We start from the raw sequence: 19,219 nt of genomic DNA on the forward strand, positions 1-19,219 counted from the left end.
AGGTTGCAGGACTTCCATTAGGACATTGGTCTTGACTTTGACAGATGGAGCCGGAGCTCCAAAACTTCCACAGCCCTCTGTATCACCAAGGCAAAGGAAGCGGATTCCTCTGTGGAGGGGCAGGGTCCAGGGAATTCAATCCAGCGTCCAGGGAGGTGTCCACTGGAGTCCTGGAGGTAAAAGAAAATATTTTCATCCTCATAATATTAGGATGTGTCATCCCAGTCATCTCTATCATCATATTGTTCTGAATCGGAAACGCGGGGAACATGTAATGTTTTGGGTAAGGGTAGTATCCCATCTGAATGGAATGAGGCTGAACTGGTAGCACTCGAGGTTGAGAGGGCTTGTCTGCGGTCGAAGTTGTGTCTGGTTCACTTCCGAATCTGAAAGTACAATAGGTTCTCCTCTGGAGAATGCACAAATGGTGTTGAGGATGGGTCTAGCAATAGTAATCTGACTGGAGGCCTCCTCAGATCCTTGAAGCCAAGAGGCACCCCAGAGGGAGCTGGAAGGGTACCAAAGATGTGCAACACGGACTCCTTGGAGACAGTGACCTGTTGTGGCATCGCCGATGGAGCCAGGAATTCGGGTTGGATCAGGATAAGTTGTGGGTTCCGCTTCACGGTAGGAGACCAGGACTGAGATCGAGAGGCATCCTGGCGCTCAAGCATATTCTCCTGACAAGAGTGGCACGAATACAAGGATAACTTCTTGTGTTTGTTCATAGACTTTGAAATTCCTGATAACTTTGAACGTGAAGAGGACCCTTTACAGACAATGACCTCGAGAGTGAGAATGGGTTTGTGTCTTCTACTTTAATCGAGACAGACCCTTCAACATCTTCCAACGAGGTATGGCAATCTAGAGTTTGGCTACGGGGTCTCGAATCACCTTTGGATTTATCCCGGTGCAGTCCTAGCAAGACTTGGCGTCATGTGACGAATAAGGCATCAAGGACAAACCTGGGGGAGGAGGGGGTCCGTCAGAGAAATTTGTTTGTGATAGTTCTTGCTGGGCATATCTGGGCTTTAGCGCCACTTCTTAGGTGGAAGCGAGTCAACGCTGAGCCGCACAATGTCACCTGTTGGTGCAAGATGGGATTGCTGAAAGAAATTGTCCAGATTCCGTCTGGGGCCTAGGGATTATTCACGAGGTGAGGAATCTATGGTTAAAACTATCGATCAGAATTTAATGTTTGTAACTAATAACGAAGATCATACAAAATGTGGTACTCTTAAGGACACTTAAGAGATACAATTTGAAATACGCTGTTTATCCTAATAACTAAACTATAGCAATAGTACAAAAAAGTACAATACATCCCAAACCTTGCACAATCTTACAACACAAAGACAAGAGAGAGTGAAATAGAGAGAAGAGAGAGAGAGAGAGAGAGAGAGAGAGAGAGAGAGAGAGAGAGAGAGAGAGAGAGAGAGAGAGAGAGAGAGAGAGAGAGAGAGAGAGACACACACACACACACACAAACCCTCCTCAATTCCCTTTCCTCTCGACCTGCCCCAGGCGTTCTGAAGCTTAAAGAGAGAGTTCACACAATGGTCAGTGTTGTTGCGCTCTTACCATCTGCACGGCGTGGCTGAAGATGAGCTTCTCCGCAGTGATGCTATTGATGCGATCCATCAGCTTTTGCTTGTCGGCAAAGAAGCGCTGCAGTCGCATGTTGAGGCAGTGGCAGGACGCGACACTGGACTTGTACAGCTCATTCAGTTTCTTCACCACTGTGGAGAGAAGAGAGACTGGCTATATTACTGGATTCACTTTTTTCTTCAGAGAATGCAGAAACTTTGCCACTGCCTACCTCTCTTGGCAACAATTTCTGCATTCACCGCACTGTCTATTCATGGCATTACAGCGAAGGCACCTGCCTTGGTACAGAACCAGAAGCAATATTACCGCCCACCTCCCTGGCCCTGCAATACCACAATCCTCCACCCTGTCCCTGATCTCTAGAGATGGGAAGAGAGAGATGGTCGTGACGCTCAATCAATTGTGCCATGCTTGTGGTTGTACTGGGTGGACACTTTACTTCTAGGTAGCTGCTCACTCATTCAAGGGGCTGTGGTGGGGCTCTCTTTTCTAGGGGTGCTATTACACGTCCCATATTTCCCTTTTGTTGCACAGTTTCCTTCATGACATTTGTAGTGGTAAATTCCCACAGGAGAATCTGCTGCTGGGAGTGATGTATGCAGTGTACACTACTTGGCTACAACTTTTCAGGATTCAGGCCTTGTATAGGATTGCTAAAATCCCATGTGCCAGAGAGTTAGAAACATGTTTAGAGTTGAAACAGAGGTGCAGACGTGAGGCCCATTCTCCATCCAGCAGCCAGGTAAAGTAGATAGATGCCGTCTGGAGGGAGCAAATGTATGTAGGTGCTTCATACTGACCCCCAACACCTTACCACCCAAAGAAATAGGCGACACCTCAGTCAGTATCACTGATAAAATATGTATATATTTGTGCTTTGAATGTGATCAGTATAGTATATAATGAAAAAGGTCCATAGTCTCAGTTTGGAACTGCACACCAGTCTGATGAGAACTACACAGTACATGTTAAACAGACACAGTAGCGGAGTAAGGGGCATTTTCTAATACTTGAGTACGGAACTTTCTAAGGGTCTTCATTTCTGCTTCAGAAGAGTAAAATGAAAGAAATCCCAAAAGGTAAAAGTCAACAAGTCACTGAATGACATTACAGCACAGATACAGAGAAACAACGTCATGGGTGGGACTAAGGGGCATGCCCAGGATTGGAACCAGTCTGGAAATGAATCTGCCATCTTCTCCCTGGGCCCTCTCCTATAACCCCAGAATCTCTACCTCGAGGAGAAGTTGTGGTACCTTCCCTGCACAGGAGGGGCTGCAGCATGCTCTGGCTTCTAACAGTGCATGGAGGGGACACCTACCGTGCTTGACTGTGGAGGACAGGCACAGTTTCCCTGCTTTCACCTGCTCCATGGAGGTCTGCAGGCCAACGGACAGAAGCTCTGCCGCCTTGAGATACAGCACCAGCTGCTCAGCGTAGCTATGACAGACAAAGAAAGAAAGAAAACAGAGAGGCATTACTCGGGGACAACATCATGTGCCCACTGTGGTTATGAACACTCTGGATCTCCAGTGATGCAAGCGGGTTGAGGTCCAGTCCTTTACCCAGAGTCAGATATACTATGTTGAGCTCCTACTTTGTGCTCTCTGCTGAGTGAGACATTACAGTTGACTGCCCCCCCTGTTCCTCACAGATATGAGCCCCTGTATTCTCACCTGGCCTGCAATGCTCTGAACTGACACCATATGTTAGGTGTTCCTGTGGCTTGCGTGCCATGCTCTCTGCTGAGTGAGACATTATGGTTAACCACCACCCCATGTTCCTCACAGATATGAGCCCCTGTATTCTCACCTGGCCTGAACTGACACCATATGTTAGGTGTTCCAGTGGCTTGCGTGCCATGCTCTCTGCTGAGTGAGACATTACAGTTGACTGCCCCCCCTGTTCCTCACAGATATGAGGCCCTGTATTCTCACCTGGCCTGCAATGCTCTGAACTCACACCATATGTTAGGTGTTCCAGTGGCTTGCGTGCCATGCTCTCTGCTGAGTGAGACATTATGGTTAACTACCACCCCATGTTCCTCACAGATATGAGGCCCTGTATTCTCACCTGGCCTGCAATGCTCTGAACTGACACCATATGTTAGGTGTTCCAGTGGCTTGCGTGCCTTGATCTCTGCTAAGTCGGGAACACTGCTTGACATGCACAATCCGATTTTGACTTTTTTGTAACCTCAACTACGGAAAACGACCAGCTGGTTCTGTATCCTTAAGAGACTAGCTCAAGGCAAACATCTACTGAGACAACATCAGAGTCAACTGAAGCAAACGTAACAATCTGGCGAAGACCTGTGTCAGGTTAGGAGCAAGCTTCCTTAGCATAAAATTATACATCAGTGTGAGCTGGCGAGAACTGACTTCAAGGACTTTTGAGTGTAAACTAATATGTCCTAGACTCACACAAGGCCATGGACTGCATGTGCAGTTTGCTGAGGAAGGTAGATTCGGTTGTCCAACTCCATGCTCTGCTGAGTAGGGTGTGTTGTACCAGGCACACTCCTTTAGTCTGTTGAACAGCGTACTATCACATACCCTAATACACTCCCGGGACATATATGTTTACTACTGCTGAGAATACACTATGTGGCATCTGACATGTCACATCAATCCTCTTCTTAAAATGTGCTCCAACACCACCATGAGAAAGTACTCTCAACCTCTGTAGAGAAGGATCACACCTCTTTAAACAGAGCAATGGAATAGACACAGAATTCCTCCTCAGAAACACTTCTCTGGTATTAACCACCATGCAGTAAGACACACATAACTCCCTCTGTTGAGAAGGATAATGTCAGACACAATAAATTCTATCTCGGATACAAGAGTAGCCTTTAAGTGTCATACTCTCCTCAAACTGCTGACGAGGGTCATGTTAGTTACAGTCTGTGTATGAAACTACCCGGACACACATATTGGCTACTACAGAACATTCCGTAAGTCTCAGACACATATCTCGATTCTGCTGGGAAGGGGAATGACATATAAACTGCAATTCAGACTCTGGCACATCCTTGACACTACAGGTCGGTCAGTAAAACAGACACTGATCTTGTCTCATTGCTGAGAAGTGAGATACACTAATTCCACCTGACACAGACCTTGGTACTGCAAAAAACCCTATGAGATGCTCTCTGCTAAAAAGGGCAACGTCGAACATATATCTTCAGTGCAACCGAGAATCCAGTATGATAGACGCGTACTTCTACTCTGGTGAGAATGAGAACAAAAAGGGCTCTGCAGCTCTGCATTGGACACATCCCCTCACTACTACAGAGAATCCAGTATGGCCCAAACACACAGCTGTCAAGGGTAAGAATTCTACCTCAGACACATACCTATGTCACAACAGAGCATCCCGTAACATAGATACAAACCTCCATTCGATGCTAGGAAGGGGAAAGTCAGACACACATTTGACCTCAGGCAGACGCACCTTGGTACCACGGAGCATCCAGGGAGACAGACACATACCTCGACTCTGCTAGGAAGGGGAAATCAGATACACATTTCACCTCATGCACACCTTGATGCCACAGAGCATCCACTGAGACAAACACACACCTCCACTCTCTGCTGGGAAGGGGAGAGTCAGACACACATTTGACCTCAGGCAGACGCACCTTGGTACCACGGAGCATCCAGGGAGACAGACACATACCTCCACTCTTTGCTGAGAAGGCTGATTTGATCAGCCACCACGCTCTCCTGGAGTTGGAACTCTGATACTACAGAGGAGCTCATCTCGCTTGTGCTCCCCTTGACTGCGGCAATTTCCATCACATAGTGGACGAAGGCCAGAGTAAAACGTAGGCTGTGCAGCATATCTGTGTGCTCTTGCTGAAAAATAAAATAAATGACATGTAAGCAAAATACCCTTTCACTTTAGCCATCAGTACTAGCATAAAGCAATTGAGTAAGTTTTGTATATAACCACGTGGAAGAACTAGTGCTGAAAGATCTTACCACGAGACTGGCTCATCTTGCCTAAACGCTTGCTTTAATGAGGGAACCCTAAAGATAGGGGGAGACACCATAACTATGCTAATGTCCCAAGATGGACCCAACCCACCCCTTTTTTATTGTGTCAGACTCCCTTTTGTACTGGAGGAAACTATTTGATACTCCAATATAAACAAATAAATTGATTCTAGGCAGTAAACAGCCCTCACAAGGAAGCCGTCACCCCGCATGCAATTACAACACGGTCATTACAACGACCGCATTGTAACAACGCATACCATTACCCCGCAAGTCGAAACAATGACTTACAGATGGGGAGAAGGTGTTGGATTTAAAATACAACACCTTCCCTACAGTCCGCACAGACAGGAGTTGGAATAGTAAATTATACTATTCCAACATCCAGCGCCCCCTCCGCAAGTCGTTCTTCCAACTTTGCAGGGTAATGGTATCCGTTGTTACAACGCAGTTGTTGTAACAACCATGTTGTAATTGCATGCGGAGTGAAGGCATGCGTGAAAAGGAGGCATACTCATTCTAGGCACATTATGGCTACTCAACAAACTGGAAACCCTTGTGCCATGTATCTTTCTAGAGGTGACATAGCTGCAAGACACCCCCCGAATCTAGTCTGAACCACTAGCTTGTTTCCGTCTTATGAACGCTTCATTTTCTGCAGTGAATAGTAGGCGCAGGTACTGTTCGCTGTAGAAAGAGTAAAGAAACAGAGGAAGTCTGGGACTGCACGAAAGCACAGGCGCAGCTCCCAATATGCCTTAGTAGGTGGGGTTGGGATACTGGGGCCAGAAAGATGACCTCTGGACATTGTATTCCATGTAGTGAAAGGAACTGGCCCCTGGATCAGTCAGCCAAGGCCATTTGATAGCAACCAATGCCTATTATCTACTTTGTATTTATTTTTTTTGCTATGGGAAGGGGCTTGGGGCAGAGAGTCCAACAGATGACCTCCAGCCAGGTAGGATATTAAACAAAAAGGAATACTTAACCATCCAGAATGCTCTACATCATTAGTGTGATGAAGGAGGTTTGGCCTGGAGGCTACATCGCTTAACTTGCGCTTAAGACAGAAATTGTAAATGCAAGTAATTGTGTAATTTCTAACCCTGGGCATAGCTGCACGTAGTATACTTTGCACTGATTGCACTGTGTACTTGTCTGCACTGTGCAATGATTGCAAATGGCATCTTGCACAGTGCCAGTTATGATAAAATAAGTATCTCTACCTTTATATGCTAAAGAGCATATAGGTCTTTCACAAAAGTGAAACTGAAAAATTAGCAAGCAGTGAGAGAGGTTATGATTTTGGGATCCTCCCTAACCTAGGGAGAGAACCAAGCAGATACCGTGAAAACAAAAAGCACATCTTGTTGAACGATTCGGTGGTGGTCCCATCCTCTTAGGACCACCCCAAGCACAGGTATTGGCAAAAAAATAATCCCAACCACAGGCCCTGCAAAGCATTATGGGACAAGATTAGCAGTGGGCAGTGAATATTATAGTATCCATTTTCAAAATAATTCTACAAAGAGCTGCAGTTCAACTAGCCATTACTAGATGTCCCTCACGAGTCAAATGCAAAAGCATTGAAATTATTCCTGCATCAAGCTGCAGTTCCACTAGTCGTTATTAGAAGTCCCTCACGAGTCAAATGCGAAAGCATTGAAACCCTTTCATGAAGCTTTCGCATTTGACTCGTGAGGGGCATCTAGTAACGACTAGTTTAACTGCAGCTCTTTGTAGAATTATTTTGATATTGGATACTAGAATATTCACTGCCCACTGCTAATCTCGTCCCATAATGCTTTGCATTTTTGCCAATACCTGTGCTCGGGGTGGTCCTAAGAAGATGGGACCACCACCGAAGTTCAACAAGATGTGCCTTTTGTTTATGCTCTTTGTGTTCAAGGCATCTGCTTGGTCCTCCCCCTAGGTTAGTGGGGACCCCAAAATCATCACCCCTCTCATTGCCTAATATTTTCATTCAAAAATGTCACTTTTGTGAATTGGTTATGTGCTTTTTAGCATGTAAAATTGCTTTATCAAAGCATCTGAGGATGTTGTTGATTTAGCTGCTACGCTACGTGATTAAGCACAGTTTTTGTACTGTGCTACGTGGTTAAAACCTATAACAATAGTTATGTGGCTAGAGACCACTTTATATTCCATCTAGGCCCTGAACTCGGGATAGCATCTTGTTTTACTCTGCGTTCAGGTTTGGGGTGGCTACAGCAAGCCTGGAGGGATGCATGACGAAGTTGACATCCAAACCTACAAAGAGGCCTGTGTATTTATCTGGTTATCATATCTATATTAATTTTACCCAGTAGTTTAAAAAAAAAAGTCCTATCCTTAGATGTGAAAGCTGAGTTTCTAGGGTTATGCTGCATTTCCTACCATATAACTGCTCGCCTTCAGAATCCCTGAACAGCCATGTGCCCAAAAGTGCAGTTAAAGCATGGGTGGCAAACAGCGGTGCCCACTTAGGATAATGGTCAGCCTCAGGTCCCCCAAAAAACAGGCCTTGCATCTCTGCCCCATTGACTGACTGCACATCAACAACTGTAGTAAACACAAAATCACTTGAAGTCAGCAGATAACGGGTAAATCTCTCCCTTACAGGATAACATTGGCAAGAACCTTATTGTTCATAATGTGGGGCCTAAAGAGGAAACGCTTTAAAATATGCTCGAGGGGCAGGCTGTGTTTTGACCTCGGCAGGTGCCAGCAGCGTCTGGTTCTTTGTGAGTATCTGACTTGTACCAACCTGCAAGTGAAGACCTATTCCTCTTAGAAGCGACAGCTCTGCCTTGACACATAATTAACCAGTTATTTGAAGGGCTATTTTAGTACAGTTGGGAGACACTAACCTCCATCAGCGTCTCCTCTGGCAACTCGGGGACCTCAAACATCACCACAGCGTCTGCTGCGGCATCGGCAAAGGGGCACCGCAGGCTGGACTGTGCTTCCAAAGGGTCTCCACCGGTGCTCACCAGGAAGTGCCTTCCACTGTAGGACCCGCAGGAGCTCTGAGAGCTGGAGGACCCCACTGAGGCAAACAGAGAGGGAGAGAGAAACAGAAACCTTAGCAAATGGGCACTGTCCAGCTGTCTGGCACACAGCTATTATGGGCACCCGTATACACAGTGCATCTCGCTTCGGACACCTGCCTACATACATGCTTTAGGTATTAGCACATGCAAACACTGGCATGCTTTTAGCATCTTTGCCTTCTCTCGACCTCCCTCTCCCCAGGAACCAGCACATGCAAATACAAACCAATTGTTCTAACACGTATAAACATATGCCCACCCTCTTAGTCCCGCGTGAGCTGCACTGCCCACATGACCAATATTTCATGTGTAAAAAGCTCCTATACTTCCTCTAATGACGTCTGTAGACTACATTAAAAAGCAAAGAGCCTCAACCTTTGATGATGGAAGCCATTACCTGAGAACATTCTGGTCCTGGTGGTCTGAGGTGGTGTCATCCCACTGGGAGGGGAGCCAACAGTGAAGGTGACAGGGGAAGGACTAACAGCACTCACAGCCTGTGCTCCAGAAGCAAGGGTTCCCACTGCATAGCCCATGAAAGGTGCTGCAACAAAGGCACAGACAGGTCAGTTTGTACCAACACCCAAACTTCACACACACACCCAAACATCACACACAATTATGAACAAAGATGGGCCACAAACCCAGAGAACAGTATAGTGTGAGAAACGCTCACACAAATAAGTTTAACACAGGAAATATTACTTACTCTGTAAGCATCTGTTTGTAGCGTTTAGTGCTGTAAATGTACATGCTCTGCTTACTCTTAACATCTAGTGTGAGGCCTGGATGAAACCTCACCACAGCACTAGATCTTCATCCTCTTAATCAGGACTCCTGGAACAACAAGCTTGATGCAGTGATTTCCAGTACCTGGTTACTTGTGCTGAGAGCTGTGAATGTCCCCTAGAGTTGCTGCTAATAGCGAAAGAAAGGTTGTTTGTACTACGTATGGCTGTAGACATACATGCTCTTCATACTCCTGCCAACTAGTTGGGCTTAGATATTACAACTATTTTTTTCTACAAACGTTTTGAGTCAAGGGACGTGGTGTGACTCCTCCCTTAGTCCACAATGCAAATGGACACAGACTTCACCCTGGATTGCTTTCCGTACAGCAGGTGAAAATAGAACATAGAGGTAGACTACTACGATGTACCATGTGCACTGCAAGTAGTTTGTAAGAGAAAAGTGTGAAAAAGTTAAACATATGCCTTCAGTGATGACTTTTGGGGAGACGCATGGGCGTGTGTGAAATCTACACACTTCAAACAGATGCTTAGAGGGCATGTAACATTTTCCGTTTGTAATGTGTGGCTGCAGATACACATGCTCTCCATTGACTGTACATCAGTTTAGTCTCCAGTTGTGGCTGGGTGGCAGATGATGCAGATGTTTGGATCAATGTTCTCAACACAGTTTGGGCAACCATAGCCTGCTGACAGGCTACAATATCCACACAGTAATGCTTTGTAAAGATGTGTGAGCTGACAAGGTAGTTAGTTACCTTGTAGATGCCTTCTAATGGGTTGTTCCCTTGGAAAGCCATGGCCACCCCATTCGTGCATTTAAAATCTGCCCTGCGAGCTACAGTGAGTACCCATTTAGAATATAAAGTTGGGATACACCCGACAACCTACCTTGCAATGGCTGCTATGGAAATGGGGAAACCCTTATTAGGTTTAGCAAAAACAAATAGCTGGTTGATTTTGCAGACAGGCTTGGTCCTGTCGATATAATAAACGAGTGCATGTTTAATGTCTAGCTGTGCAATGCCCTTCTTCTACCGAATCTCTTTGTGGAAAGAATAGGAGTAGTTCAGTAATTTGGTTGATGTGGAAAGGAGAAAAGACCTTGGGCAAGAAGGAATATGCTACTTACCAGTATGCATCTGCTCTCGGCATGTAGAGCTGCAGAGTCGTACACTTAGCAATAAATCGCCACCTGGTGTTGGGCTCGGATGATTGCAGGTTGTTGTCTTCTTGGAAGAAGTCTTTGTAGTCACGAGATAGGGGACTCCTCCCTTGGACAATACTGCGCATGGTCATCGACTCCATCCTCAGATTGTTTTTCGCCATGATGGGAAATGATGGAGTTAGTAGAAGTAAAGAGAAAGGATGTCCATGCGTGTGCATCTAAGTAAGATGAGTAATGGAACGGATACAAGTCCCGGGGAGGCGGGAGGGCGTGTACGACTCTGCAGCTCTACATGCCAAGAACAGATGCATACTGGTAAGTAGCATATTCCGTTCGAGGCATATGAGCTGCAGATCGTACACTTAGCAACGATTGTGCAGCAGTGTCTCCCCTAGCGGTGGTCGCTTGTATCCGTTGCAGTATACTGAAATAGTGTTTTAAGGACAGCTTGGCCCACCTGCAGCTTGCTGCTTGGCTTGCACGTCAACACAATAGTGTTTAGTGAAGGTGTGTATTGTAGACCATGTTGCTGCCTTGCATATGTCCTCTAGTGGTATGTTTCCTAAGAAAGCCATAGAGGCTCCTAGTTTGCGAGTGGAGTGCGCTCTAGGAGGAACCGTTAGTGTACGTTTAGCTTTTTGATAGCATATCTGAATACACTTTACAATCCATCTGGCAATTCCTCCTTTAGAGATGTGATTACCTTTGTGTGGTGGAGAGAAAGATACAAATAGTTGTTTTGTCTTTCTGAAGGATGTAGTCCTGTCTGAGTTGAGTAGTATACTAGAGCTCTTCTAACATCTAAGGTGTGTAAAGCCCTTTCTGCAACAAAGTCCGTTTTTTTTTAAAAACACTGGTAACTCTACTGATTGGTTAAGGTGAAAAGGAGTAATAACTTTTGGCAGGAATTTAGGATTGGGTCTAAGAACCACTTTGTTAGGATGTATCTGAAAAAATGGTTCTTCTATTGTGAATGCTTGTATTTCACTAACTCTTCTGAGAGAGGTGATGGCAACAAGGAAAGCAGTTTTCCATGTTCGGAATTGCAATTCACACTTATGTAAAGGCTCAAATGGGGGACCCATAAGTCTTGTAAGGACCACGTTTAGGTTCCATACTGGAGCAGGTGGTAACCTAGGTGGGATTATTCATTTTAATCCTTCCATAAATGCTTTTATTGCAGGTACTCTAAAGAGAGATAGATGTTGCCTATTTTGTAAATAGGCTGCAATTGCTGCTAGATGCAGGCGAATGGAAGAATAAGCCAAATTGGACCTTTGTAGTTGTAGAAGGTAGCAGATGATATTTTGGATGGAAACATCCAGTGGATCAATGTTATTGTTGTTACAGTATATTGCAAATCTTTTCCATTTAGCAGCATAACATGCTCTGGTAGTGGGTCTCCTAGCTTCTTTAATTATGTTCATACAGTCTTGTGGTAGGTTTAAGTAGCCAAACTCTAAGACTTCAGGAGCCAGATCGCCAAGTTCAGTTGGCTTGGTTCTGGGTGTCTTATTTCTCCATGGTTCTGTGTTAACAGGGATGGCGTGAGCCGTAATTTCTGATGTGGAACCAGTGAGAGGTCTAGTAGCGTGGTGAACCACGGCTGACGTGTCCATGTGGGGGCCACTAGTATTAGTTTGAGAGACTGTTGTCTGAGCTTGCGTACTACTAGTGGAATGAGTGGGAGAGGCGGAAAAGCGTACGCAAATCTGCCTGACCAGTTCATCCATATCGCATTCCCCTCCGACCGTGGGTGTGGAAACCTGGCGGCGAAGGTTGGGCATTTTGCATTTTCGTGGGTGGCAAACAGATCTATCTGTGGATGCCCCCACCTTTCAGGAAAGAAACTGTAGGTTGAAAGAGCAGAAGGGCTCAAAAGTGGACCCATAAGTCTTGTGAAGATGATGTTAAGGTTCCACACAGAGGATGAAGGTGTTTGTAGGGGTATTACCCCTTTTGAGTCTCTCCATGAACGCCTTAACTATAGGGATTATGAAGAATGCTTAGAGTACCCTGTTTTGTATGTATGCTGTTACCCTATCCAGAGGCGTCTATGCCCCATGGTTGCCCTGGTAGCCTCCTCGAGTATCCTCTACCTACCTGTGACTCACAAAAGACGCTTGGCCAGAGGATGTGGTCTGTGTGCCGACTCTGGACTCTTGTCTATGTAAGGTACCCCTGGGAATAGCAGACAGTGCACCCATGGACTTCTCTATCGCGGTGTCCTTTATCTTCTCCAAACTCTCATCCACCTGGGCTCTGAGATGTCCCCCATAAAATGGATGTTGAGGAGGTGTTGCTGCACATCCTGCTTGAACCCTGAGATGGGTAACCATGCACGATGGCAGAGCAATCTGCTAGTGTTCAGGCTAAGAGAGGCGGTATGTGCAGCCTCGAGTGCATAGTAGATAACGGCGAATCATCCCCATAGTCACTGGTTATTCGCCACTTCCTATACATTTCGGGGAGGTGCAGCAACAGCTCCTCCAATTCCTCCTATTGAAACCTGCTGTAGCACAACAGCAAGCCCCCAAATTGGTAATGCACTATTGTGTGGCTGCTCCAGCTGCCACATGCTTGCCATGGAGTCAGGCACTTCCGGTCTTTGTCTGGCAGGTGGGGATGGGAGTAACCTGTGGTTGGAGCGGAGGCCCGCTTCCGTACTGTATGTCCCATCAAGGAGTCTGTTGAGTGGGAGAAGCTTTGAACTTCTACTCGACCTGTGATGCGACCACGTTTGACTTAACCGGAATCTTGAAATTGTTTGGGTCTAACTTCACGATTCCCATAAGTATGGGAAGGAAGTGAACGGTGCGCTGAGTCTTGAAGAGGGTATCCACTACAACGTCATCCTCCTGCAGGACTTACATGTCAAATTAATGTTGGCGGTATGCCCTCAGAATCTTGCCATGATATGCGGTGGTATCATCCGATGAGGATGGCTTGCCTGGGTATGGATTCAGGTCATGTTTGTCTCAATACCCTGCCCCAAGTGGCTGTTCGTAAGGGTCTTCCTCCCAATAGGGACGGTCTATTTCTGAGTAACTGTGCCTGACTTGTGGAGGCACTTTGCGGATTGTGGTTTCATCCCGTGGTCTTGCTGTGCTAGAGTTACACTCAAGCCTCTTGGAGTCTGCTTTGTTCGGAGCCCTGGACATTTTGACATTTAGGACGTACCGTCTTGGGCTTCTCCCTCACTTGTACTCGAGGATAGCATCTTAAAAGACTGGTGACGGTTGTGCCACCCGGTTCCCAGGGGGCAGGCCTCTTCTTCCTCAAAGCTGAGCGGGTCCTGATCTCTGAAAATGGCAGGGTCTCCGGGTACGAATACTGCTGCATAGTTTAATACACCCAGGGCCATTGCCTTCAGTCTTAAGGTTATCTAGCAGCGAAAACCAAATAGATCCCGTTGTGGTCAGGGAGATGCAAAGGTTGCAAACGCCATGCTGGTCCACCCAGGAATATTTTACATTGCATCAGGACCGAATTGAAAGGGTGAGCATTCCATCACCCCCTTCATGTCTTCAATCTATGAGATGAACTTCAAAGGAATTGAAGACGACTCGATCAAGTTGAGGAGATGGATAGAAGCGGGAGGCGCTGAAGTGAGACAGCAGTGGTCAGTGAACATGGGGCAGTCTGCTGATGGGGAGGAAGTCGTTCCTGGACATGTCGGAACACGATGACAGAAAAGAAAAAAAACAATCCAGGGTGGAGTAGGTGCTTATGCACATTGTGGACTGAGGAACACGTCACTCTACATCTAGTGACTCAAAACGTCTTCGAAGATGAACAAGTTGTAATGTCCAAGCCCAACTCTAGTTGGCAGGAGTATGCCGAACATGTGTACTTACAGCCATACATACTACGAACATAATTTCTTTTACTATTAGCAGCAACATTAGATGACATTTACAGCTTTCAGCAAGTAAGCAGGCCCTGGAAATCAGTGCATCAAGCTTGTTGATCCCGGAGTCCTAATGAAAAGGATAAAGTCCTAGTGCTCATCCAGGCTCAGCCTTAAGGTTACAGAACAGGTCAGGAGCAAGACAGAGTAAGAAATCAGCAAAGAGCCCCTCACCTGTTATGTCCATGGGCTTCTCGGTATTGAGACTATCGTTGCTGCCAGCCTCAGACACCGGTGTACCGAAAGCAGCCTTCATCAGCAGGTCTGTGAGCCGGCCGGTGCTCAAAGATCTGAAAAGCAGAAGTGAAAGGGAGAAGCTAAACTTGCTGAAGGTTCAATTCAGTGTTGGCTTTGAATGAAGCTACATGTCACACAGCAAGTGTACAAAATCACACCCGCACAGTGAACCTCCTCGTCTTTCATGGCATGTGCGAATTTCTGGCCCTGTACGTGCTTTTTGATGGTATGTAAAATTCAATTCTTATAATGATCACCCAGAAAACTCCTACACATTCTCTCAGTTCGTTACACTAGTTGGTCGGGAGGTTTGCAGGCTATTTTTCCACAGAAATCTTTTCAATTAAAATGCACTAAAATAAAGCAATTTTTGGCCCAAGACCACGTAACCCAAAGAAAGGATTAGTTGTTGCATCCCAGTGTTTACGTCTAGAAAACCACAAATGCATAGAAGCCAATTCTCCAAGTAGATTGTGGCAAACAAAACATTTTTTTACTAGCCTGAGCAAAACTTTCAGCACAATGGTTGGCAAGCCAACTGGAAAGGAAAAACAGGCTCCTAAAAAGTGGTGGCCATCCATCAACTGAAAGATGAACACTGGAGGAGATCCCCATCCAGGCCAAGCTTCTCCACTCTGTAGTTTCCACCAGCTTTGCCTTCACCTTAAGCCTGATGGGATGACCTTCAGAAGGGCATTCAAGGACCATTGGCTCTGTTTATGTGCCCTGGCATGCAAAACCTCTCTTTGGACAACGGGACGCCACTTTGATTCTACCTCTGCTCTCACCAGCCATAGTCCTACCAATGTCCTACCTACATCCCTATCCTTTTCACTGGTGCAAATAGTTATCATTGTGATATAAGCTCTCTGCAAACACAAATAGTAACATAAAAATAAACAAACATTACCCTATAAGTTCTTTGGAGAGGGCACTGTAGCACCACAACCGTAAGGCGCTATTCTACATTCAAGAAATAAAGCCTAACGGATAACTGACCCTGTGTAATTAGTGTTGATGATTTGAATCACACCTCAAATGAATCCAGCGTGTTAGCACGAGACTGGTCTCTGCCAGAACTCTTACCTGCCGCATGGCCCCTTGCTGTCTTCCACCGCCTTAAGCCCCAGGCCCGTCTGCTGGCAGTGGAAGGGTCCCATGTCCCTGAAGTCAGGCAGGGTCTTATTCCGAGTGGGTGTGAGCATCATTCCCTGGTGGGCCAGCAAGGCAATCAGGTTCTGCGAACTTGAAGTTTTAGGGAATTCAAACTGAGACACAACCTGCAAACAAGGGAAGCCATGAGATAAAGACACTAGAAAAAAATAAAATTAGAGAGTAGGGTGATAAGGAACCCGTGGGATCATGAGACAACATTCAACTTGATGTAGGGGTAAAGGACCCATCAGGTTTTTGATTTTGATGTTCATGATCAATGCACACAGGAAATTGAATGCATGAGAGATATAAATGTCTCTGTAACGGTCTGGAAAGAAATGGATCCTCTATATCTAAACCTTTATTACATGCTCTCACTCGCACAAATGAGCTTCCTGTGACCGACAAACTGTCACAGGATCAGTCTGAGATGACTGGATCTGAAGCACAAGACAAGAAGGGCCTGGTTATGGAGTGGGTCAAGGAAGAGAGGGTACCTTGGTGGGCGAGCCCACGATAGTGGGCAGTGGGCTTCTCTGCATGAACTCCGACAGCTTGGGGGAGGAGCGCATCGGCCGGCTGGACTGCAAGCCGTGGATCTGCAGAGGCTGGCTGGTCTGGGTTGGCACCATCGGTCGCACCACTGGGTCAGAGTACTGCTTCCTGATGGTCTGTCGGGTGGACTGCAGCTCGGACAGGTTGGGCGCGCTGTGCAAGCGGCTCCCCATGCCATGAGGCGATGGGTCCAGCCCTGAGGCACCTAAAGAGGCAACAGCAACAAGATGAAGAGCTGCTGAAGCACTCCTGCTTCACACACCCTGTGACCGCACAACACACCACCTGCATTATCAATTTCTTCACACTTCTGCGCTATTGTTTCAAACAACTGACAGCTCCTACCCCGCACAGCTCTTCCCAAGCACCACTCCGGAGTTCTCTCTTGGCACGGCTTCCCTCTTTCTGCATGCTCTTTCTCACCATTGATCTGTCCTGCTCTTCTTTTCTCTGAGATCCTTCTCTGTGTTGTTTCTCCTCCCAAACCCTGTGAGCGCCATTCCCTTCCCTTCTTATGAATACTTGAGGTCTGCTCCTTTGCCGCACTGTTTCTCTGCTGACTGACTTATTCCTCTCTGCACTGTTCCTCTTGCTGAACCCCTTAAGCAAACACACACCCTACAATGGTAATCCCTCTGCAAAGTCCAGGTGAGCTCACTTCCGACAGTGCTTCTAGTCCTTCATTTTCCAAAACAACCTTCCTTCGCTAAAAAATCACCTTTCCTTCTCTTCCACGCACACTCCTGCAAATTATCCTGTGTGTTCTTTCCTGCACCTTCTGCACATTTCCTTTAGGCTTTCCTCTACTAGCTTATTTCAAGTGAGCTGTGTGATCCATGCAAGCTCTATCCCTGCACTCTTCCACTTCTGCAGACTCTCTTGAGACGCTCTACCCATGCTTCCCTTCTTGTACACTCCCTGCACTCTTCCACTTCTGCAGACTCTCGAGCCCTCTCTTCCCATGCTTCCCTTCTTGTACGCTCCCTGCACCCTTCCACTTCTGCAGACTCTCTTGAGCCCTCTCTTCCCATGCTTCCCTTCTTGTACGCTCCCAGCACTCTCCTACTTCTGCAGACTCTCTTGAGACGCTCTACCCATGCTTCCCTTCTTGTGCGCTCCCAGCGCTCTCCTTCTGCACGCTCCACTGTGAGCCTCTTGCTTCACTTTCTGAATGTTAGCAGTCTGCTGCTTCCCTGCACATTCCGTCTCCTTCCCTAATGCACTCCTTCTTTCCCTGCAAGCTCCTCATCTTGCACTCCCTCCTCGCATACTCACTGTGTCCTCCTTCCCAGCATGTTCCTCTCCCTTCCCTGCAAGATCTTCCTTCTCGTGCTCCCAGGGGGCTCACATTCCCTGCACACATGACCCCCTCAAGAACACATTCCAAAAAATACATTCATGATGGAAAACAAGTTCGCCTAAGCAAAGTACTAAAACTCTGGAACTCCTCATTCAGATATAAATCTAAACAGAGAAAGTTTAAGCTACAATAAGAGGTGGAGGAAGTGAGAAGGGAACCCTCCCTGTGTCTAGAATTTTTCTCAGATGTTGTAATAAACGTACCAGGCACCGGGTTCCTACTTCGAGATTCCGCTCCAGCTGGGGAGGTGCTGAGGCACGGGCCAGGCCGCTCCGGAATGGTGCCCACTGCAAGGAGACAAAAGCCACAGCTCACAGTGGGACGTTTTACACAAACAGGAGCCACCAGCTTAGCAACAGAATACAGAGTCTATTATAAAAGACCTTTCAAAGGGGGCGATACCACGTTGTACAAGTATTTGGGGGTAACAGGAAATTATAGGAAATGCCAAATTCTGCACTCAGGGGACCCACCTTGAGGAGACGGCACGAAAGGCTTAGCGCCTCCAAAGGAAAGGCGCCTTGAGGTAGTTGCGGTGGGTTCTGCGTGGAAAGGTGGTGAAGCACCAGTTTTTCCAAACCCCAAAGGACTTGTGCTGGTGGACCTTCGAACTACCGTTGATCTAATGGGAAACAAAACCAACATTCACATTATTTGAAGTAAGGAAATAAATGTCTCTTTGTACAGAGTGAAGATATTCCTGCTTTACAAAGCGCCTCACACAATCGCATTGTGGTGTTCTCCCTACCTCCATCGTAGTAGAAGCAAAGGTCTAAAGACATGGACGGATAAAATGTCTCTCGAGACACACGTTGTTGTTGTCAGAGACTATGAAGGTTCCAATTTGGACATATTATTGTTGTTCAGGATGTACTGGAATCTTCTATTCCAGGTCAACCCACTCTACCAGGCCTGCAGCTTAATGACAAAATTAGTCCAACACAGATCCAATGAAAATTCCTGCCACTCTATTTTAGCCTTTAATAAAACTGATGCAACATTAATTCGAAACCTTAAAAGAGTAGAAATTCTCAGACAAGTGATATTCCTATTGCCAATAGTTGAGAGTATTATCTGAGCCTGTTTCATCTATCGATACGAGAAAATATTTATTCAGCACAGAGGTCTCTCAACCAATTACATTGTGGCTAAGAATGAGACACTATTATTGCACTCAAGCCCTGGTCATTCAGAGAATCTGTTCAGGCAGAAAGTAATAGTTGGAGAAATCTGAGGCACAATGTGTTCTCCTGCACCATCATTCAAGGACACACTCTGCCGGCAACTGTCTGTGACGTGTTACTCTGAGTCTTCCATGATTGCTCCTATACACATCCTGAAATGCTTGGTGAAAGACCAACAAGTTACTTTTTTTGATAAAGCTCTTTTTGGTGGATCCTCTATCGAAATACAGACTCTGCAA

The 19,219-nt window shown here is 46.4% G+C and overlaps 1 protein-coding gene across 2 annotated transcripts in view; it reads right to left on the reverse strand.

Annotated features, from left to right (window-relative positions):
* ULK1 (unc-51 like autophagy activating kinase 1) overlaps positions 1-19,219 on the reverse strand; it is a 235,814-nt gene that overhangs the window by 15,167 nt on the left and 201,428 nt on the right. For both annotated transcript variants that reach the window (XM_078667977.1, XM_078667978.1), the window contains 10 exons: positions 18,270-18,418; positions 18,000-18,083; positions 16,379-16,641; positions 15,813-16,006; positions 14,664-14,779; positions 9,060-9,206; positions 8,480-8,658; positions 5,290-5,468; positions 2,930-3,048; positions 1,582-1,739 (listed from right to left, as the gene is read on the reverse strand). In XM_078667977.1, the coding sequence (XP_078524103.1) occupies positions 1,582-1,739; positions 2,930-3,048; positions 5,290-5,468; positions 8,480-8,658; positions 9,060-9,206; positions 14,664-14,779; positions 15,813-16,006; positions 16,379-16,641; positions 18,000-18,083; positions 18,270-18,418 (1,588 nt within the window). The remainder of the gene's footprint in view (positions 1-1,581; positions 1,740-2,929; positions 3,049-5,289; positions 5,469-8,479; positions 8,659-9,059; positions 9,207-14,663; positions 14,780-15,812; positions 16,007-16,378; positions 16,642-17,999; positions 18,084-18,269; positions 18,419-19,219) is intronic.

This window comes from Lissotriton helveticus, chromosome 11, assembly GCF_964261635.1.
Source record: "Lissotriton helveticus chromosome 11, aLisHel1.1, whole genome shotgun sequence".
Taxonomy (NCBI): domain Eukaryota; kingdom Metazoa; phylum Chordata; class Amphibia; order Caudata; family Salamandridae; genus Lissotriton; species Lissotriton helveticus.